We start from the raw sequence: 24,077 nt of genomic DNA on the forward strand, positions 1-24,077 counted from the left end.
TCCTTATTATATAAATCTGAACTCACTCATACTTTTACAGATTGTTCTTTCTTATTTCCATATCATTTAACTTGTACATTCATTATTGCATGAGTCTGGATCTGTTCATATTTTTATAGACTATTGTCTTTTCACTTAATTTATATATTTTATTACATAAATCTGGATTCATTCACTGTATTCTCTCCAGAGCACAACCATATTATCAGTTAAGTCCTGTAAATATAAGTGTCTTGCATAAAGAGGGAATCTGATGGTGCTCAATAAAAACCATTGGGATGATGATGATAATAAATTATGAAATTATGTATTCCTTAAGTATGGGACCATCTCTTTACTTTGCAATCTTATAACACTAAGGAAAATATTAAAGATAAAGCTTTTATCTAATAAGTTTGGGAGACTAATACACCTGAGAGCCATGCAGTACTTTTTTTTTAAGGTTTTTGCAAGGCAAATGGGGTTAAGTGGCTTGCCCAAGGCCACACAGCTAGGTAATCATTAAGTGTCTGAGGCCAGATTTGAACTCAGGTACTCCTGACTCCAGGGCTGGTACTCTATTCACTGTGCCACCTAGCCGTCCCCATGCTGTACTTTTTATGCAGAAGATTTAAAGGCACAAAAGAAAGAAAACAAACAAAAACAAAACAAAACAATCTTTAGAGGTAGGTCTGCTTTTCAATTGAGCCCAACACTTATTTAAATGTAGGTCGGTACTTATTTCCAGGAGTAAGTATCTTCCTACAGATTTCTGACAATAAAGAAAAACTTTGTAGAGCAGTTATGTGGCACATCAGATAGAATGCAGGGCCTGGAGTCAGGAAGACTGATCTTCATGAGTTCCAATCTGGCTTTAGGCACGTACTAGCTGTGTGTCCCAGGCATGTCACTTAACCCTGACTGCTTCAGTTTTCTCATCAATCAGTCCTTGAGAAGAAAATAGCAAACCACTCCATTATGTTTGCCATTAAAATTCCAAAAGAAAAAGAACTCAACAACAACAAAATTTTAGACAAATTCAAATCTACTCAAAAAATAGACAAAGGAACTGCTTACTTTTAATGATACTGGATGGGTGAACAGACAAAAGCAGAGTTTACAAAGTAGACTCAAAAAAAAAAAAACCCCACCTCAAAATACTAAGTCTTCCAACTAGTATCCATTAGTTTGGTATATAGAATCCTTTCTACTCACATCCAGGTAAGTTAGGCAAGCCTTCCTTGTTAGAAGCACAGATCTTTCCCATGGCTCTTTATAGACAGAACTTGCTGAAGAAGGGAGAAAACTTTCATGTGCAATTAAATTCTCAATTCCCTTCTGTCCTTTAATAACCAAATATACTTTTTACTCAAGTCCTAGGTCAGTCTACATTCCTTAAGAAATCTGTTCTTTCTCTAACAAGAAAACAGACATTTATTCCACAGAATCTTTTTTTTTTTAGTTTTTTTGCGAGGCAAATGGGGTTAAGTGGCTTGCCCAAGGTCACACAGGTGGTAATTATTAAGTGTCTGAGACCGGATTTGAACCCAGGTACTCCTGACTCCAGGGCTGGTGCTTTATCCACTGCGCCACCTAGCGGCCCCCATTCCACAGAATCTTGGAGATTTAAGACAGGTCCTCTCTCTCCATACACACACACACACACACACACACACACACACACACACACACACACACAGACACACAGACACATATAAGAGGCTGCACTTGATGGTCTCTGAGGTCTTTTTCAAGTATTTATAGAAAAAATATGATTATGCTTTTCACCTTTCATGTCTGACTGTCATACTGGATCACAAATGGGAACAAAGAGTTCCTTCACATTTTACATTTCAGAGTTTTCCTGGGACATTTGAGAATTCCAGTGGTCATTTTTATTTCAGGAGAAGAAGCAAAACACTGAACCAAAGTGTGAACTACACAATTAGCCCAAGTATATGGAAAATTTAGAGAACTGTCAACCCTTTTTATAAGGCAGTTCTATCAATATTTATTGAATATTAATATTAAAAGCAGGTTCAAGATATATATATATATATACATATATATATATATATATATATATATATATACATATATATATATATGAAAGGTGAAAGAAACCAAAGTCCTTCATCTGTAAACAATTAGAAATAATCTTGGTCTCTATAAAATAGATTATAAATTATAAGCATCAGGAAAAGAAAAAAATTAATAATAGGAATAGATAGAATTCATATAAAATTTTAAGGTTTTCAAAGACCTAACCTCAAACAACACCAAAAAGAAAAGTTCTTAACTTTTTTGTCATTATTTGCTATTGTATGTGTGTCTGTGTGTCTGTCATGGATTCTTTTGCAGTCTGGAGAAGTCTATGAACCCTTTCTGAGAACAATATTTTAAGAATACATAAAATAGAAGAGAACAAAGGAAACCAATTATGTTAGAATATATCAAAAAAATTCAAATTCTCAGACACCAAGTTAAAAACTCATACAAAAGTACAACATTTTACAGATCAGGAAACTGAGGCTCAGAGAGGTTAAATGTTTCATTCATGTCCACAAGTTAAAAATGTCAAGGATGGGATTCAAACTCTATTTCAGGACCAATACTTTCCCCACTACATTCTACATTCTAAGCCCTGAGCTATTTAAGCTCAGGAGCATATTTAATCGCTGAGAGTAACAGTAGACTGCTAACTTAGTCCAACAGGGTTTTCACCTGATAACACTTACAGACAATTAACTGAAAATATCAATCCAATGTGTTGTGATGTTCAAAAAAGTCAGAAAAATGTTGAGTATCATTAGACAAAATATTAGTAGTAAAACATTAACCCAAAAGATCATAGCTTGTGGGTCCTCACACCTCAACACTGACATAATTGACCTGAATGATGGCCAGAAAAGGATGATTAAAAGCAATAAGATGGGGGTGGCTAGGTGGCACAGTGGATAGAGCACCAGCCCTGGAGTCAAGAGTACCTGAATTCAAATCTGGCCTCAGACACTTAATAATTACCTAGCTGTGTGGCCTTGGGCAAGCCACTTAACCCCATCTGCCTCGCAAAAAACCTAAATAAATAAATAAATAAAGCAATAAGATGATGGAACCACTTTTATACGTATAGGAGTCTGAGAAAAATGTTGCATCAGTTTTGGGCACTAAGATATAAATGGATAGCACACATTCATCCAATTATCAGTTGGGAGATACCTCAAATCAGAAAAGAGATCATTTGAGGACAAATAAGAATAGTTATCAATAGCAAATTGTGGATTTTGTTAACCCTAATGAAAACACAAATAAGTTGAAGGAGAGATTTTTAGATAAATTAAATCAATGGATGGCTCTTAAAACAGGCTAATCAGGCAATGAATGATATCTCAAAAACCAAATAGCTTATCTGTCAGACTCAGGGACTAAAGTCTCTCACTTAGCTTTCCTTCACTGTCAGAAAAATAGTTTGGAAGGGGAAAAAATTGGAGGGAAAAATAATGAGTTCAATTTGGCATAGACTAAGTTTAAAATGTCTTTAGTCCATGCAGTCCGTGATATCTTATAGGTAGAGATATGAGACCATATGTATGTCAGCAGAGAGGATGGGATTGGAGAAATAGATTTGAGACTCATCAGCAGAGAGATGATTATTGAATTCATGAGAGCTGATGAAATTACTAAGTATATAGTGAGAAGAGAAGCGGCCCAAGGCAGAGGCTTGGTACCCCCTTCATCCCAACCCTCTGTGGGATTAGCAATTTTGACCTGGAGGAAGGAGACATAAGATGATATGGAATGGAACCACTTTAGCAGATAGTAGTAACTTTGCTTCTTCATGAGAAACAAGGGTAAAGGAGAATATAGTAGCAGAAAACATCTGAGTAACATGAGAGGAGGAGGATGGAAGAAAAGGGTCTAAGTATGGCCAAAATTTCTCACTTATAATTTACTCACAAAAGAACTCACAGTGAAATATTTTCCCCCTACAAATCAGGCAATTTTTTTTCAACTTTCCAGTTCTAGTGTTAACCATTCACCTTCCTCATCTTCCTTCCTACCCATCAATGACTCAGACTTAAGCTATAAAATCACAGATTCAAAACTAGAAAGCACCTTTCAAGTCATCTAAACCAAAATTCTCACTTTACAGAGAAAAAAACTGACTCATACAGCTTAACTGACTTTTCCACAGTCACAATTTTATTCGATGAAGCTAAATATTAATAGAACTAGGATACACATTCAGCCTTTCCGATCTATGAATATATCTATCTTATAGTTTTCTAACATACAAACACAATGAAGCAAAATAGCATACAGAAACCAGGGGCTTCCCTCTACTGGGGGAATTCCCGAACACAGAAATGAAAAAATAAAATAGGGTAATACTAAGGATTTCCTCTCCTCTGTACCAGATAAGAAGAAAGGGATCCCTTGAGAATTTAAGTCATCCATTCTGACCCAGTGGTAGAAGTACACCTATAGACTTTGGATAAGCCCCATCTGTTGTCAAGACTATGATTCTTTCACTTCAGCTAAAATAACATAAGGGGTAGACTCCGAAATATTATTTAATAGAAACTCAAAGAAGGAGAAAGTATAAGTTCCATCTCCCCAACAAAATAGGTCAAAGCTTAGTATGTCTAAAGATTGACTCTCTACTGCTTTTAAAGAAAAAGATTTTCACACAACAAATTAACAAATAAGTGAAACTTGTTATATTACAGAGGAGCAAGGTCTAGGGCTACAAAAGAAAAGAAAAATCTAACCCCACTTACCTATATAAAAAGCTCCTTTGCTATCAAGCAAAGATCAGGCATTCCTCAAATTCAAAGCCAGTTAATTCCTGGGTTATACCCCAATTTCAAGTTTGCTTTCCTACTATGGAGTGGTTTATGCCTTTCAAGAGGATCTCTGAGCAGAAATCCTTCCTCAATCCAAGACAGCATATTTCTAACTTAAACTTCATGCAAAGTTCAACTGAATTCCACATTCTTGCTATCTATTTGACCTCAGAAACATTCCTCTGACAATAGGGCTTTGTGCTCCCCAACTACCCCACCCCTCCAGTATTCTGGAAACAGTTACCTTTGCATCTTTGCCACAGTGTCATCTCTTTGCTACATGTGACAATGAAATTCATGGCTGTAGAACAGCCAAATTCAAGGCAGGAGGGCAAAGGGCTTCAGGAAAAAACATTTCTAGACCTCTAACAAAACATTTTAATTAGGTGTTATTCTTTCATTCATCTGCCACATCCAAACATTTCTATGCCTTAGGGAATTTTTTTTTAATACTGAAGTCTTTTAAAATGTGCTTTGAAAGCAGGAAGATAAATATAACACTAAAATAGAAGCATACATTTTGTTTGAAATTTCAAGAAAACTGGAAGCATGCTCTATGTCTGAAGGAATACAATTATGATGGTATAGATCAGTAGAAAGATGACTTCCTAGTGCCATGTTGAAAAAGCTTCAGAGACAGGAAGGTCATTTTTCTCAAGCCATTATAGCTTTGAAAACAAAATATCCTTAAATGTATATTGTGAAATACATTACACAGAGCTTAAAATATTAATCACTCAGTCTTTCCACTTAGGTTTTATGCCTTCAAATAATGTTTTCTAAAATGATTTATCCTTCATTAAAGTGAGAATTTGCTTTTTCACAGAATTTTAAGGGCTATCATGAAGAAACTCCACCACACCAAATGAACCTGATATCAAATGATTTCTAGAAGTACACTTAACATGTTAAAACTGCCTTTACAGAACCCAATAACCAGACTCATGTGTTAGAAATATTTCCATTTTAATTTATTTACTTTTTCCATATATGCCTGTACTTAATGACTAAGAATTGAGACTCAGGCACACCCAAATACTTTCACATTTATTAGTTGACATTTATTAGCCTCCCCCATCATATTAGCAGGAACTGTGACAATTAGACACACAGATGACAAATGAAATCCTACTTGGAGGGAGCCTGCCTAGGTATGCTCTCCAAGTGAGAAAGCCAATAAGAGACACACCCCAAACATGCTTTTCCCTTCTCAGCTACCTAAGGCTAGATTAAATACATAGGGACAGGAGAAAGAACATCTGAGTCCCTCCTGAAACCCAATTAAATAGAAATGATAAAAATAGTTAGACTAAAATATGTATATAAGCACTATATTTTCCAAAAGAGTTAACTCCTATTCTCCTTTTGGCTAAAAAGCCAGCCTTGACCACAGGCTATTAGGAAGAGAGGGAAAAAAATTCAGTGGAGTAAAAAGGCTTAAAAGTAGAAGGATTAAATAATTCAGAGCACTACTAACAGTCACTACTTCTATTTTAAGGGTTATACACGAATCACTAAATAAAATAAATGAATTTTCACTGACCATTTTTTTCACTGACCAATTTTTCGAGGACCATTTTGGAAAGAAGTTTTAAGCAGTCTATAAATCTTTATATTAGCCACTCCAGATTAATTTCCATACTAAGAGATAGAAACAGCACTTCTATCCATACATGCACTTGTTTGACTAAAATGCAGCACTCTGATATACACAAATGAGTGACATTGTATGTTACATGATTTAAACTTATGGCCACTAAAAGCCATATTAATAAATCCTGCATGCATATCTATATGTAAAAATAAACATTTAACTGTAGGAATAAAGATCACTTTATTTATTAAACTATGTGCTAATGAAGCAATTCACTATTTACCAGAGAGGAGTAGATGAAGAGTTCTGAATCTTCCTTTGTCCAAATATGTGCTGTATATTCAAGGGCATTATTCTCTCCTTGTTGTTTGCACATATAAGCACAGTTTCTTTCAAAAACTGTGCGGATGCCTTTAAACAAAATCACACTAGTAGTGCAACCCATCCCAAACCTTGTCAAAATTCACACTCCTATCACTGCTTGATCCATCTCCATCTCTTCTTCCTGGATTCCTCAAGAATAAGCTCCCACTGAACCATCTTCAACAAAATCTGAACAGAAGGAAAGCATCAGCTGCTGCACTAAATCCTCTTCCGTCCAAGGAGAGACTGACAAAAATCCAGCCTCAGAGTGTGAAACAGGAGGAGCCGTAGAATACCAAGATGACACACCTCAGCTGTATGGAAACCCTTAAAATCCACCCCTCCTCCAATGGAGATTTTTAATTGGAATCTTTTTTTTTTCTTATTTGTTCTTAGGTAGCAATGACACGTGATTGCCAAAAATGGCTGGGATGCTGATGGTTTGAATTTTTAAGTCTCAGAGTCCATCCAAAATGAAAGGGTAGTATCAGAGAGATACCCTGCTGCAAATTGCTGCTGGGAACCACAAAGAATTTTCACCGGCTGCAAGAAAATCACCCTCCCAGAATGCTTAGCCTGGCACTCCTATTAGCAAACATTTTCTCTCTTTGACCTAAATATGCTATTTGTTGGTTTATGCTGCATTATAAAGCTATAAAGACAAAAAAAAGTCCCTAAAATGAGAAAATCATTAACATGACTGCTGCTATGGAAACACACATAGAAGCCCACTTTGAGCAACATTTTGCCTGTATGGGAAAACAGCTTGCTGACAGCAAGCCACATGGGAGCAGAAGATTACCACGTCAATCTAGACTCCCTTCACACCTCCCTTTTGCAGAAGAACAGTGAATAAGTTTGCATCCACCAAAAATGATTCTCTCATCTCTGATGAATAAACAATGAAAAACGGAATGTGGCTGAATGATGCTCTAGTTCATCTTAACATCCACCTTCTGAAAGAGCAGCTCAGGATGAAAATTTAAACACACTTAAGTTTCCTGGTTCCTGTGGCTAGCTTTTTTCTGTGTATTCATTTAGTGCACTAGTGCTCCTCTTTCATGAAATACTGAACTCAAAGACCTTGACATTACCCGGTAGGATGATTCTTTCCAAAATGACTAAGGAGAGTGTGCTTCACTACAAATATATCAAGCCAGGCTGACTACTTCACAGTAGATTCCACTTCTTTAAAATGCAAAGCTGGCAACCAAAGCCCAAGATAAACATATGCAAGAGAGCCTCTCCCTACTTACCCCACACCCCCCTTAGCCTGTTCTTCCCTACATTATTGCTCTTCCAAGACAGTTCTGAAATTGTTCCTTGATGCAACAGATGGTTTTCATCTTGAAGCTGTGATATACACAGCTGTAAAGTCACTAGCTGCAGCTGATGAATTATAGTGATAAAGGACCATCACTAAATTCCTGCTCTGATGCTTTGTCACAGGGTGGCCATCAATACCAATTTTTAAACCAGCATAAAGAAAGCTCTGGCACAACCTACCATACTAGGTCTGACAAGAAATGGTGCTATCTGTTGCTGGAGAACCAACTGCATCTAGGGATGCTCATCACCAGAAGGTTAACCACCAGGTGATAAAAGGTTTTGGCTACAAACAACTCCCTCAGCAGATCATTAATGCAGTGTGTCACAGGCTATGAGCCATGGACTGACTATGGGGGACCAGAATGTGTTATTACAATGGGTACATTAATGTGTTGATCAATCAACAAGCAAAACATATTTTCTATACACAGTAACATGCCTCAAAATGTTTTGTTTTTCAATGTATGTGGATATAAATGACAAGATACATGCAATAAAATAAGAATTCACTTTATAAACATTAAATTCATAGGAGCTTTAGGCTATTTTATTCTTTCTTAATCAATAGATACTTATAATACACCTATTATCACATGAAAAGTCACATATCAATCAATCAGCAAGTATTTATTTGGTGCCTACTGCATGTCAAACAAGTTAGCTAGGTAGCATAGGGTCTATAGTCAGGAAGGCCTGAGTTCAAATCTGCCCTTAGTTTTCTCATCTGTACAATGAGGCAAAGAAGATAATGACAAACAGTATCTTTGCCAAGAAAGCTCAAACGGGGGTCACAAAAGAGTTAGACATAACTGAAACAACTGAAACAACATTGTGCTAGACATACAGACATAAAAAATTAAAAGGAAACTTTTCCTCCCTATCTTCTCAGGGTTTATGTTCTATAAGGGAACAAAATCTCTAAATTCAAAAGTATGTACAAGTATTTGCAAAGTATTGAATACAAGTTAATTTGGTGGGGGAGGTGAAAAGCACTAGCAATTAGGATTATCAAGAATAAAAATTTATTTTGTTGCCAAGAAGGGAATCTCATGCTAAGACTAGGATGAATTTGCATGATCCCCGCCCCTCCCCCCAGTATACCTTGGGGTTGAGATACCTATGAGTAGAGGCAAGCTCACACTGCTGAAAATGCAGATCCTTGAAGCAAGCAACAGATAAGCTGATAATGGAAACTGATTTATAGTAATACTACAAACATCCCAAGTATAATAACCAAAGCGATTTTTATTAGTGTCTTTAAGGGTTAGTTTAGTTCAGGCCATCTCCCTCCCAAAAAAAGTAAAATAAAACTCCTTTTCTCTCTTGCACATTTTTTTCTTCCAAGAATCTTTAAGAGCTACAAAAGAGCTCAGTAATGGAAAATCCTGGCACATATATAATGACATTCAGAGAATGAATGACTACAGCATTTCATCATGAAGGTGACTGTTTTAGCAGAGCTATGAAGTTTCAGTTGATACCCGAGTTTGGACATCAGGAAATTCAGAGGCTCAAATGAGACTTAGAAGGAAGAAAAGAAAAAGTATCCCGGATTACCAAACCCAGGCCCAGAGCTGTGAACCTACATGACCCGCAGAATCAGGATTTTAATACTATAAAAATATCCAGCTACGAAAATACTATCTATCCTTCAGAAACTAACTCAAATACCACCTTGTGATCTATCCAAGCATACATGATCTTCTCCTCTGGACACTCTGTGCCCTTTATACAAAGGGTCATTTATAGTTTCCACCACATTCTACCTACTTGGAGTTATTTTGTACTTGTCTTACCCCTTCCTACTAGATTGTAAACTCCCAAGAATGAAGGCTATGTCTTATTCATCACTGCATCCCCTGTGGTGCCTAATATAGTACTTTGAATGTTAAAAAAAAATAGTTCAGTAAATATTTATTGAATAATGAATGAATGAAATGAATAAAAAGCAGTAGCCAGCACTGGCAGAAGAAAAGTCATGAAACTCGGTAGATGTTTAGTAAATGTTTATTCCACTAGATAAAAATGCACTATTAGATTAAAAAAAAAATCCAAAATCTGAATTCATTTGCCTCTATTCAGAGAATAAAGAGAGAAGAATGCAAAGATTTCACAACAAGCCTCAAAAAGGAAAAATGGAAGTTTCCTACAAACTCTTAAATAAGCATTTTTAATAATTGTGTCAGAATTTTCCAATCTAACAAAATCTGATGGATATAAATTCATTCCATTCCATTCATATCCATCATCTTTATCAACAAGATAAGACTATAAATTCATCAAATAACAAAACTGATTATTTTTTCCTTTTTTGTTGATTACAAGTTTACAAATTGCTGGTCTTCAGTAGACCTGTACAAAATACACTGCCATAAAAAGTAAGGTGAAAAAGCAGATCAAGAAAGTGGTTTAACCACATAAATGACTGAAATAATGAAATGCATAATACAAAATCTATATTTGGCTTTGACATTTTCTTTTACATTACATATACAATGGATAATATAGAACTTAAGCTAATAAGAATTTCTTATGAAATAAGGTATGCTCTCCCTCTGAGTTATAAGGAACCACACTTACTCCACCCCTCTGGAAGATGTCCAAGAAACAGCCCAGGGAGATTTATATAACTTGGCTAGAAATCCCAGGGGAAGATGGGGAGGAAGAAAAACAGAATGGGGATTACTATCCAAATTCCAAATAATTCAGTGCACTACGTTGACAAAGGCAGGTAGCATACTATTCAAGCACTTGAGTAGGGAGGAGATAAACAGCCATGAACACACATGTGAGTCAACTCATAGTGGAAAACAGAGAGGTAATTGAGTGGTACAGAAATCAACATTCTTATAGGCACCTGAAGAAATCTCTTGTGTGAAAGGGTAAGACTAAGGCAATGATGTTTAAAACAGCAGATTTATGCTGTTGAAAGAACCATAAGATACAGAACGTCAAAGTTGAAGAGTGAATGCTAGATTTCATTCTTACTGGACCCCAATACTAAGGAGGACTATAGATCACAGGCATAATATTGATCCTTGTTAGGAAGGTTAGCTAACTGAAGGACAAAGTGGCCAGACTATAGGCTCAAAGGTAAGTCAATTCTGTGTCTTTAATTGTATAAATAAAACCATATGGCATTTTGAGACTAAGGTGCTTATAAGGGAAGTTGGCAGCTTGTGAAAGAGTCAGATACTGAAGTGCTGAGGGTTGGAGTAGACCAACAAGCCAGATAACAAAGAGATCTCAAAACTATACTTAGTTCTTTCATATCAAGTGAGAACTCTAACAAACTCTATATAGTAAAATTATGCACTACATGTCTCTCTGTTAACACATCTCATTTACTCCCATACCCTCAACTTTCACCTCCATAAAGAAAATACCCAAATTATTTTGACCTCATTTGTGAACAACTGCTAATCCTCAAAATCCATACAGCAAAACTATCAAATTTCCCTGTGTATAAGACACATCCTTTTTCAAAAAATTTGGGGTCTAAACACTGGAAGTGTCTTATACAGTGGTTGTAGATTTTTTTTACTTCCATTTCCTGCATTTTCTGCACTTGTTGTCTTTGTGCTCATTGCTTCACATTTGTTAACAGTACGTTAGGTTACATTTTTGCCATGTTCTGCCCAGATATGGCCCAGAAATGATTTTATACAGTGCTAAATTCAAGTTCAAAGTCATCCAGTTAGCAAAAGTGAATGGAAATCGTGCTGCTGAATGTCAGTTTGATCTTCCTCCAACTGAGAAAACAATCCAAGATTGTCTCCGGGAAGAAGAAACTCAATTGAAAATACCCTGGCAGAAGAAGGTCAGGAAAGGCAAGACAGCAAAATGCCTGATAGAGATGGATTGAAGAGCAAAGGGCAAGTGAAACTCCTATGTCCAGCAGGAGGCAAGAAGAATTGCTGATGAAAAACAAGTGACTGACTTCAAAGGAGGACACAATTGGTGCTTCAGGTTCATAAAATGGAATAGACTAAGTATGCGTCCATGTCCCAGACTTGCCCAAAAGATGCTTGAAAGCTATGAGCAGAATTTCGTGATGAATAAAATTTGAGTTCAATAACTTTATGAAATAATTTTTTTTCAGATTTCAGGCCCCCAAAATTAAGGTGCGTCTTATACATGGGGAAACACAGTAAGTTCATCTTTCTCTCCCCCACAAAAATCCAGTTTCCCAAGACTCCCTCATTTCTGTTAGTTGACACCACAATTTTCCTATGCACTCAGCCTCAAAGTTTTAGTGTTCTCTGTTGCACACTGACTCTCTTAATATCCAGATCTATTGATTATTCTTTCATATTCCTTTTTTGCATTCAACTCTTTTTTCCCCACTACTGTAATCCAGGTCTTTTATCATTCCACACCTGGGTGTGAATGCCATGACTGTGAAATCCTTAGAGCAGTTACTCTTCTCTTGTATCCTACACAACAAATTAATTTTCTAAAGCATTTTGTGGCTCAAAAAAAAGCTTAAATGAATGCAAGATAAAAACCAATTCCTTAATGTAGAATTCAAAACCCTCTGCAATCTGGCTTCAACTCACTTCTCTATTCTGTCTCCCTTGATAGGACTATACTCTAGGCAAATCAAAAATTTGTTTTCTTCTTCCTAGTCAATTATCATCCTGCTTTTGTGTCCCCTCTATATGCAATGTCCTTTCACCAGTTTCTATTCAATTGTTTTTCCAACTGTGTCTGACTCTTGGTGATCCCATTCGGCATTTTCTCAGCAAAGATAATGATTTCTCATTTCCTTCTCCGGCTCACTTTACAGATGAGGAAACTGAGGCAAACAGGATTGAGGGACTTACCTGGAGGTCACATAGCTAGTAAGTGTCTGAGGCCAGATTTGAACTCAGTAAGATGAATCTTCCTGGCCCCTCACTTTTAGGTATAGTTTTTTATCTACTATGCCTCCTAGTTGTCCCATCAATTCAAGTAATTCTGGTCAAATTGAATTGCTGTACCGGGTAGGTAAAATATATGTTGAACTGAAATTAGCTAGTCAGTAAGGGAAATTTAAGACCCCCCAAAATAAGGCTGGGTAAATACTAAGAGAGCCAAGAGCCTAGATCTAAATAAAGTATTAAATAGTTGGGGGGGGCAAAAGAAATTAATGACAAAACAAAATCAAATTTAGAATTGACTTCTTTTGGGGAGGCTAGGTGGCGCAGTGGATAACGCACTGGCCCTGGAGTCAGGAGTACCTGGGTTCAAATCTGGTCTCAGACACTTAATAAATTACCTAGCTGGGTGGCCTTGGCAAGCCACTTAACCCCATTTGCCTTGCAAAAACCTAAAAAAAAAAAAATTGGTAGAATTGACTTCTTTTGACCTACTCTTGTAAGAAAATTCAATTTACAGAGGGCAACTGAAAACCTCCTCATCTGATATCTTAGATATCCCAATGTCAACTGAGGAACAAAATTCTATTAGTTTTTTCAGGGTCTCTGAATTTCCAGTAAATGCCACAATTTTTTAAAAAGCAATAATTTTTGTACAGCTTTGTTAAAATACAAACAATTATTTTCAGACTAACATCGAGATTCCAACTCTTAAGTATAACATTTCCTAATTGCAGTTTCTATTTTTAGGATTATACTTTCCTATTATCGTGTCAGACATATAAGTAACATCATAAATTCTTTAGACCACAGGTTTTTAACCTTTGGGGGGTCATTTTATATCACAGATCTCTTTGGCAATCTATTTTCTATGCAACTCTTCTCAAAATAGTATTTTTAAAGGGAAAAATAAAATAGTGCTACAGAGGAAAGGAAATACATTAAAATAGTAATCAAAATAATTTTTAAAAATACATTCACAGGTATCACCTTCTCTACTCCCACACCCTGGTTAAGAATTTCTTCCTTAGATAGACACATTAATCCACTACTGCAAGATATATTTAGAAACAAACAAAAGGGAAAAATAAACAATATTTTATAGGATTATAAACATCCTGCAAGAATAAACAATAAAAGCAAAATTTTTCCTTTTTTTAAAGGTTTTTGCAAAGCAATGGGGTTAAGTGGCTTGCCCAAGGTCACACAACTAGGTAATTATTAAGGGTCTGAGGCCAGATTTGAACTCGGGTAGGTATTCCTGACTCCAGGGCTGGTGCTCTATCCATTGCACAACCTAGCCAACCCAAAAGCAAATTATTTTCAAAACTAAAAGGTGGGGCAGCTAAGTGGTACAGTGAATAGAGCACTAGCCCTGAAGTCAGGAGCATCTGAGTTCAAATGCGATCTTAGACCCTTAATAATTACCTAGCTGATGACCTCGGACAAGTCACTGAATCCCATTGCCTTGCAATAAAAACCCCCCAAAAACTAAAAGGTGAATTTCAGCACTTGCATGATTTTGAAAAATAGCCCGAATGAGTAAGATATATACTCATTTATATATGTGTGTGTGTGTATATATATAATATATATATTATACACATTAGAGAGCACAAGCAATCAATGAAATTGGTCCAAAAAATATAAAAAGTTATTTTTCAATTATGTTTTGCTTATGAAATGTAGGTACTCCCCCCATTAAAAAAGATTATCCAAAATTTGATTTTTTTTTCATCTCAAAGACTGACATGAAGAAATTGCATAAAACTAGGTCTCAAATACAGTCTTAAAGTTAGGGACTATTGAACTGAAGGACCCAGATTTTTAAGTAATATGGATTTTTTAAAATTTTTTTTCAGTCATAAGTCCGCAAGAGTTTTAACGGGATGTGGTGAGGTTAAGTGAAAAAGTTCTTAACAAAGGAAGCCATGACTTAAGAAAACTTCTTGTATTTCAAATACTGTCAATGTTTCTTCACAAGGGTTAAAGTAACATCACAGGCAAAATGTCTATCTTCTTCATTTCAATTCCCTCAAGTGTCTACTGGTTTCATGTATGGCAAAGAAAGGGAAAATAAGGAAATGGTAAAAATGACTTTTCCATCAGGGTCTAACTAGAGTTACTCGACTTTAAATTTCCTGGATATTTATGGGAAACCTTCTATCAGGCCAATAACCTTGAATCATGTGTTACATTAGGCAAGGTTTGAGGTCTGTGGTTAGAGCTAGCCATTCCTCTTCATTCAAGGAAACTTGTCTTGCAGATTTTTCTTTTCTGCCAGTAGTTGAGCTTTTGACTTGAACACTAAAACAGTTTATATCAAAGATATATTAAGAATTGAGAGGAGAAAAAAAAGAGTGGAGATTTATTTTTTCAAATTACATTGAATATAAGCCATCTGCAACATTTGAACCATGGAAGGATTTGGGGCAGCAACTTTTAGGAAAAAATGTGCTATGAAGCCAAACAACGATCACCCAGAGAGCCTTCAATTACTTTAAGGATTTAGGATTTTATCTATTTGAGTTTTCCCTCCACCCATCACAGTGAAGGCTGCTGTACCATCCCAGTGACAGCTTCAGATAAGAAGCATACAGTACAAAAACAGGGTAGCAATCAAAGTGTATCTGGTTTAGCAGGACTTTCCAGAATCTGAACTCCTCTGGTTTATACCTTTTGAAAACAGAAAACTGCCTCAAAGTCATGAAGAAAAAGTGGAAGGAGGATTTTCATAGATTTTTACAGGTGATGAAGAAATAACTCATTGAAGCGAAGAGAATTATATAATAATAATAATAATAATAATAAATAATAGGTATTCATGGTCTTTGTCTGCATTATCTCATTTGATTCTCACATCAGCTCTCTGAGGTAACCCACCATAACAAGAAAGGAAACTAGGATTTAGAGAGGTTAAATAACTTGCCTGAGGGTCACAAAGCTAGAAAATGTGCACCATAATGGATTGTAAGCTCTTTGAAGGCAGGAATTGTGCCTGACACATAATAGGTCTGCAGTCGATATTTAATGATTGATAGATTGACCAAGGTTCTTCTTGACTGAAAGTTCAGCGCTTTTATTCATTAGACCACTATCTTTCTCTGGCATTTACAGCTTTAAAAATTCAGAAATCTGAGAAGAAGAAAAAAAAGCTTTGATTGAAGTTTGGAATTCTAATGGCACTCTGACACTATCACACAGATGTGAAAATAATGGATGTGAGAATTACATGGTCTTGGAGTTCTATTGGCACTCTGACACCATTACTTAGATTTAAAAATCTTACTTGATATGAGAATTAGTTCTGACTATGCATATTATGCCATAATAATTTGATTTTTCTTTTTTGGTAGAAGTGGGAAGGAGATAATATTTTTATTTTTAAGAAGATCTTATTTATTTTTAAAAGATCTTATGCGAGAATTAATTGTGGCTATACATGTTTATTATAATAATTTAATTTTTCTTTTTTACCAGTGGAAGGGAGTGGGAAAGAGAAAAAATAGATTGTTGCTGTTTTTTGAAGTCTTATTTTTTCAAAAATCTTATTCAAAAGTATTGGACCATGTTCAGATCTAGTCTAAGAGTCAGAAAATAAACAAGAAAATGTTCAATAAGAGGTTATTTCCATAATTCTAGGGCAGAGTTTCCCAAATGAATTTTGTCAAGAATCATTTCTGAACTTGGAAGCATGCTTAAAGATCCCCTAATTGCTGGGCCTGGTGAATGGAATTGTTGTCCATTCATTTCAATTGTGTACAACTCTTTATGACCCCATTTGGGGTTTTCTTGGCAAAAAAAAAACTAGAAATGGATTGCCATTTCCCTCTCTAACTATTTTACAGATGAGGAACCAAAGTAAATGGCTTAAATGGCTTATTCAGGGTCACACAGCCAGTAAATATCAAGCCAGATTTGAACTCAAGAAGATGAATCTTCTTGATTTCAGGACCAGTACTCTATCCAAATGTGCCACCTAGCTATCCCTGGGCAAACTCCGGAACAAAAGTGAAGAAATTAAACCTATTTTCATATAGGGAAAAAAATAACATATGAGTACTTACTACACACATTTAATTTTCAATATAATGTTAGAAAAATATAACTAGCACCAAAATTCTCCCAAGGATCAGGGAAAATATTTTGGAAAATGCTTTCATAGTCTCTCTTTGGGTTCTAATCCTAATCAGGAAGTTCCAAGTGGTAAGGGAACCCAAGAAAATTTTGCAGGAAACCTGTCAGTTTTAAACTGCCATTTCTCAAAATTAGGATATGATAGATAGTTTTTAAATAATGTGTGTAAAATCCCCATTTTCAATACCTGTTTCAGAACTTATTCAATATCCCAACAGTTAAGAGTAGCTCACTGACATGGTGTTTTTAGAGTTAACAAGATACTTTTCTCATAGTAAACTCTTTTGAGATAGACATTTTTGGTTTCTTTACTAGAAAAGACCAAATGGATTAAGATACTAAATGGTAAGCAAGTTGTCCATAGACACAACTAGTAAGGATTGGAATGGGAAGCTGAAACCACATCTTTTTGATAATAGCAGTCTTATTATTACTGCCTCTATAATCTTCCCTCCTTAATAGCAAAAATTAGCCTTAATTAATGAACCTGCTCAGGAAATTCTTTGATTCATTGCTGCCCTACAAGAGTTCTTCACTGTTCAGGCAAGAAGAGATAAAACAAGGTCTCTCTGACCGGGACAAATGAGTAAATTCAATAGGTGATAATAGCCACCTGGAGAGACAAAATGATTTGTTACTATATTCTACAATAATCTGTCCAGCCCCCCCCCCCCGCTTCATCAATCTTGGAGAAAAGTTGTCCAGTAACTCATGGGGGAAAATAGAGTAGATTCTTGCTCTGATCCAGTTACTATGAGTTGTCAGACAAGCATACTGATTTTGGGGTAGAAGACTATGTTCAAATTACAATCTATATATTCCTTTAGGCAAACTATATACCCTCAGTTTCTCATTTGTGAAGTGAGAAGTTTTTGTCCCTTCCAGTTCTAAGAATACATCTTATCTGAGCCCAGATAGTATGATCATTTTCAAATAAGTTCCAGAATCTTATCATGAACATGATTGATGATCTACAACCAAACATATCACTATTAAAAAAATACTTTAGGAAGAATTGGGTTTTTTTTCCAATTAATGATATCAAACCTGGTTAATTTCCTTAAAAAAACTTATTATATATTCTGGATAGATTCAACCTATTTCCATGTATTATAGTCTCATTTATCTTTCTCCTGTATACTTGGCAGTCAACAAAAATTTCAATTGACAAAAAAGCTTTTACTTGGCAGACACATATTTCATTAAAATCATCAGAAATTAGAAACACGCAAATTACCCATTCCCACAGGGAGCCTGATTCAGAAGAAAAATGAAAATGGTAATCTGCTTTATTAAATGCTCAGTAGCAGAAGCCAAGACTCTAAGACGTCCCAGAAACCAGGTTAAACTACAACTCCTTCTTTATTAGAGTTCAAAAACAGACACATCCTGCAATGCTCAGATACATAGCAAGCAGGACTAAAAGAATATGGAGGCAATTCTCTGATGAGCAATAAAATTATAACAGAGGTTGGATGGTTCAGTTAGAAAAAGGGGCTAATAAGTATAGGGGGTCACACATCTTTCTTGGCAGGATCCATTTAATCTTAGAGACAAAATTTCTATTCCATACTTACAGATTCCAGCCAGTCATAGTAAAAATGTGTTTTCCATGAGAGCAATCTATTAAGTAATAACAGTGCTTCAAAAAAAGGTTTTTGTGAAGTTTTTTATGTATATTCTTTCATTTGATCCTCACAACAATATTAACTGACATTTATATAGTGTTTTAAAGTTAACAAAATACACACACACAAATTATATGTATATATATATATATACATATACACACATATATACACATATCTTAACCCCTGATGAGAAAAATATCGTTATTATTCCCATTTTACAGGTAAGGATACTACTACTAAGACTGATAGAGATTAAGTGAGCTGTCTACAGTAACACCAACTAGTCATAAAGAGCTTCTAAGATACAATTAAAACTCAAATCTTTCTATTTTCAAGTCCAGTATTTTATCCACTAGGCCACAATGCTCTCAAAAAGATTTAGAAAAACCTTTAATTATTTGTGTATGTGTGTACATGCGCACACACACACACACACACACACACAAACAGATATAAATGTATGCGTCTGTGTGTGAATGTCTTTTTCCCTTGAGAAAAAGAATTATTTCTCTCTATATTAATAGCTAATTTTTTGAAACAGGACCAAGGTTTTTCCCCTTTCTACTTCCTCATACAGAATTCAACCAATGTGGGAAATCTTGGGCAAAAATTATTTTACTCAAGTCTGAGAATGTGGATTTTTCTCTTTTGTCAAACAAGTGATAAAGAAATTGATACATCCCTTTTACCAAGACTTGGGGAATCCAAGACACTTATCTCCATGACCCTCATTGGGATATAACCAAAATCTCATTGTAATATTCATTTTCTCATTAATTATTAACCAATCAGAGTTTATTCTCACCCTCAGGAATACTTATTCTTCTAAGGGTATAAAAACTATGAGCCTTGAGGCATTTGAGATCTTTATTAATAAACATGTTAGCCTTATTAATAAAATGATTATGTTACTCAGAAACTGACTTTTTAAATGGCATACCCCTTACTGATTTATAAACTCCTGGAAGATAAAAAAAAAAATGTCATGATATCATAAGACAATAGAATTTAAGAGCTAGAAGAGATCTTAAGTAATTATGTAGGTCAATGTATCATTCCTCATTTTATACATGAGGAAATTAAGGAATATAAAAGGCTAAGTAATTTTCCCAAGGTCCCACAAGTAATCAATGGGAATCAAAACCAGAACTCAGTCAGTCCCAAGTTTTTACTCTATATCTGACATAGTACTTAACATAGGTATTTATTTCAAGTAGTAATATTCTTAAATAACTGTAGAATGGGGGCGGCTAGGTGGCGCAGTGGGGCGGCTAGGTGGCGCAGTGGATAAAGCACTGGCCCTGGAGTCAGGAGTACCTGGGTTCAAATCCAGTCTCAGACACTTAATAATTACCTAGCCATGTGGCCTTGGGCAAGCCACTTAACCCCATTTGCCTTGCAAAAAGAAAAAATCTAAAAAAAAAAAAAAATAACTGTAGCATGAATGCTCAATGAAATGTAAAATGAAAGATGATGGCAAATGAGAATGTTATCTCCAGCCTCTAGTTCCTATTGTATTGTCTAGCATTTTTCTTATTACAGCTTTGCACTTATCTCACTCACCTTTGTTTCTCAATTATCAATGTCTATGTCTTCCTCTACTTCAGATCGTGAGTTCCTTTAAAGTAGTGGAAGAAAAGGGGTGTCATTTCTGTCTAAGTAGCCCTCTCAGAGTTTTGCACACATCACTGGTGTATAATAAACATTTGTTAAATCCATTTTGAATTTTAAAAAATAATCATCTTTCCAAATGAAATATAAGACATTTTAAAATCTGCTACTTATAAAACATGCTTAAACTACTTGCTCCATCTAGTGGATTAATTGCATACATTCACTGAGAGATGCACAATTTTATAGGATTAAATTCAACTAATTCCTGAGTCACAGCCTCTATTTTCAGCAAATTACAGCTGGTTATTAAAGGAGGTCAACTTCCAATCTTTTCTGTAATCATCACTAGCCAACTAGGAGTTTTTTTTTTAATGACAGTCAAATACAGCTCCTTTCCCATCTTCCTAGGATTAGGCAAAACAAATGGAGAATGAATAGGAAGCTCAATTCAGATAAAAATATGAATTGCTTACATTTATATGATGCTTAACTGTTTGTAAAGTATTTTATATACATTTTTCTCATTTAAACCTCACATGCCTTTGAGAAAAACACTATTCAATTACAGATAAGGAAATTGGGGGCTCAGACTTGGTGTCACAAAACTTATCAGTATTTGATATGAAAATGGAACTGAGCAATTCTAGCCAGCTCCAGCTCCAGCTCCAACACTATGCCAGGCGGAGATCTCAGGTAACATATTCCAAGTACCTGTCTGGCAGAATCTTGATTTCAATGAAGGGCTGACTGAATATCAGAGGATAATAAGATCTAGTGCAGGTCCTCATGCTCTCATGCCTGGTCTACTGGTGGGTCTGCCTGCCTCAAGTCTCTCCCTATTCCAAACCAACCTCCCTTCAGTCAATAAGTTGATTTTCCTAAAGCACAAGTCTGCTTATATCACCTATCCCCTCCTCAAAAAACTCCAATTGCTTCCGTATTTGCCTCCAAGAGCAAATACAAAATGCTCTGACTTTCAAAACCCTTCATAACCTAGATGGCTCCTACCTTCCTAACCATTTCCCCTTCTTGTTGTTCAGTTGTATTTGAGTCTACGTGATCTCATGGACTTTTGTCCATAGGATCTTCTTGGTAATCCTAGAGTGGTTGGCCATTTTCTTCTCCATCTATTTTACAGATGAGGAACTGAGGCAAATAGGGATTAAGTGACTTGCACGGGGTCATATAGCTATTAAGTATCTTAGATAGACCTGAATTTAGATTTGCTGACTCCACACATGGAGTTCTTTGCGCTGTGCCATTTAGCTGCGCCGGCGACCATGAAGGGACCTGAACGGATTATTTCCCAACATGTATTCGTCCATCCTCTGCCACTGGCCCCAAACAAAAAACTACAACCTCCTGCTCCAGGCATTCTCCCTAGCTGTCCTCAAGCCTGAAATACTCTTATTCCTTTGCTCTAACCTCTGACCTCTCTGGCATCCTTCAAGTCCCAACTAAAATCCCACCTTCTACAGGAAGCCTTCCCCAATCTCCATTAGTTCTTTTCTGTTCTTTATTTCATATTTATCATTTATATAGCTGGCTTTGAATACAGTTGTTTGCCTATTGTCTCCCTCCATCAGATTCTAAATTCCTAGGGGTCAGGGATTGTCTTTTGCCTCTTTCTGTACCCCCAGGGTTTAGTATAGACAATGTCTGGCACTTAATAAATGTTTATGGATTGACTGATTGATCTCATTTGAATCTTCTGTGGGCTAACATATACTTGCCTCAAAAAAGTTAAACCCGGGTTTTTCCAGGATCCCCATTAGACAAGAGAAGATGCAAAAACAAAGGCAGAGAATACTTGCAAACCTTATGTTAGAATGATCAAACTTCCATTCTCATTCCTAATCCACCCTGAAGTAATTTCATCAGACCCTCTCCAAATTACCTGGTGGCTGTCACAGAGAGAGTTGTCTGGCTCCATCTACCTTCACTACCTCTACTCATTGTCAAGTCCCACTCCCCATCCTACCATTTTACTCCAGTTATTTTGTGGAGTTTTGGTGGGAACTCCTGATCACATTCAGGATGCTCAATAACCAACAATGGCTATTATGTCTTAAAATTAACAAGGGTCCTTATTATGTCTTGAAACTGTGAATCAAAAATATATGATTTTCCTTTTCCTTCACCCATCAATAGGTTAATTTTTCTGATAGGATGGAAAAGAAGAGAAATAAGATCTTCCTGAAGAAATTACATGAGTTAGGTAGAAATTCATTAATTATAATATAAATTACATATGATTATATATCTTACATATTATATCATTAATATACTTTATAAAATGCTATATATAATATAAATAATATAATTACTATGCATTTTTCATATAAATTACTATGTACTATTACTATTACTGGGCTAAGCACTTTACAAATATTATCATTTTTCATCTTCAGAATCCTGGGAGTTAGCTATTATCATCCTTATTCAAGATGAAGAAACTAAGGCAGACAGAGATGAAGTGATTTGTCCAAGGTCAATCTGCCTGTAAGTGTCTGAAATCTATTTTGAATCCAGGTCTTCCTAATTCCAAATAGGCAGTAATAAATGTGGAAGAAGAAAAAGATGGGATGGAAGCACAATATACCAGGAAGAAAGTAGTGAGATAAGTGAAAAAGGTAAGGAGGTATGACTCACCATCATTTCTATTTAAGTAATTTAATTAAGAATCTTATCTTTAAAAAAAAAAAGATAAAACAAAGTTAAGGAGGCACCAGGATGCAATAGGTCCCCAGCCAAATCCAGAGAGCCTTCACTTAGAGAGCCTTTTGGCTTATCTCACAAGATCATATAAATGTTTATTTCTTTTCCCCTTTATCTTTGGCTAGAAGGGAAGTATTAAAGAAGGGACATTATCATATCTTTGTATATATATATATATATATAAAAAGACTAATTTAACAGGAGATTTTACCAGCAGTAAATTCTGTAGCAAAGAGAATTTTGCACTAGTCCAGTCTACAGGTTAAGAGCTGAAAAAAAGTGGGAATAATAACAACACTTGCCCCTGTAAATTCTGAGAACTTAGGTACCCAGATGGCTCCCAATTAACTTCTTTATTCTCTTCCCTATGGTTCTCTTTCCCTTTCTACAGTCACTTGTTCCACTGAAGGCTTGAACACACTTTTAATGTTCTGGCTCAAGTACCTAATCACCATTTAAATACTGCAACTACAGTAAAACATGTTCCAAGTTCCTAAAACTCAGTTTACAAATGAACTTTTAGAATATAACCAGTCTTTTGGGTTTGCATTTATTTTATTTTATTCCAATCTAGTCATCCTTTTTCCCCTCTTTTTGACCAATAGTTGGTACTCATTCCAGGAAAACATCAAAGGAGCCTACTGGGGCTTGCCATGATCTTGGCTAGTCCTTGGGTGGACTCATATTCACTGAGGAGCTAGAGTCAGTTCATACAGACCCCTAATGGTTGGTTACTAAATTCTCAGCATAAACACTTAAATCTCAGAAACTACAAACTACAAATCAGGGCTTTTATGTGCTATTTTGTTAATTGTCTAAAGCAGAGGTTTCCAATTTCCATGACCAGATTAAAATGTAATTGGGGAAAAAAATGTCATTGGGAAATGTTTAACACAATAAATAAAAACACAATATTGGGGGTGGCTAGGTGGCACAGTAGATAGAGCACCGGCCCTGGAGTCAGGAGTACCTGGGTTCAAATCCGACCTCAGACACTTAATAATTA

The 24,077-nt window shown here is 35.7% G+C and overlaps 1 protein-coding gene across 13 annotated transcripts in view; it reads right to left on the reverse strand.

Moving 5' to 3' along the window:
- The window catches only part of DOCK9 (dedicator of cytokinesis 9), a 390,530-nt gene that overhangs the window by 237,924 nt on the left and 128,529 nt on the right, over positions 1–24,077 (reverse strand). For 2 of the 13 annotated variants that reach the window (XM_074191950.1, XM_074191953.1), the window contains exon 1: positions 6,704–22,628. The exons of 9 other annotated variants lie outside the window; for them this stretch is intronic. In XM_074191950.1, the coding sequence (XP_074048051.1) occupies positions 6,704–6,865 (162 nt within the window). In that variant the 5' untranslated portion in view covers positions 6,866–22,628. Of the gene's footprint in view, positions 1–6,703; positions 22,631–24,077 lie in introns of those variants that run through there. 2 more of the 13 variants (XM_074191939.1, XM_074191941.1) reach the window with 2 other exon arrangements.

The sequence above is a fragment of the Macrotis lagotis genome, chromosome 6 (genome assembly GCF_037893015.1).
Source record: "Macrotis lagotis isolate mMagLag1 chromosome 6, bilby.v1.9.chrom.fasta, whole genome shotgun sequence".
Taxonomy (NCBI): Eukaryota; Metazoa; Chordata; class Mammalia; order Peramelemorphia; family Peramelidae; genus Macrotis; species Macrotis lagotis.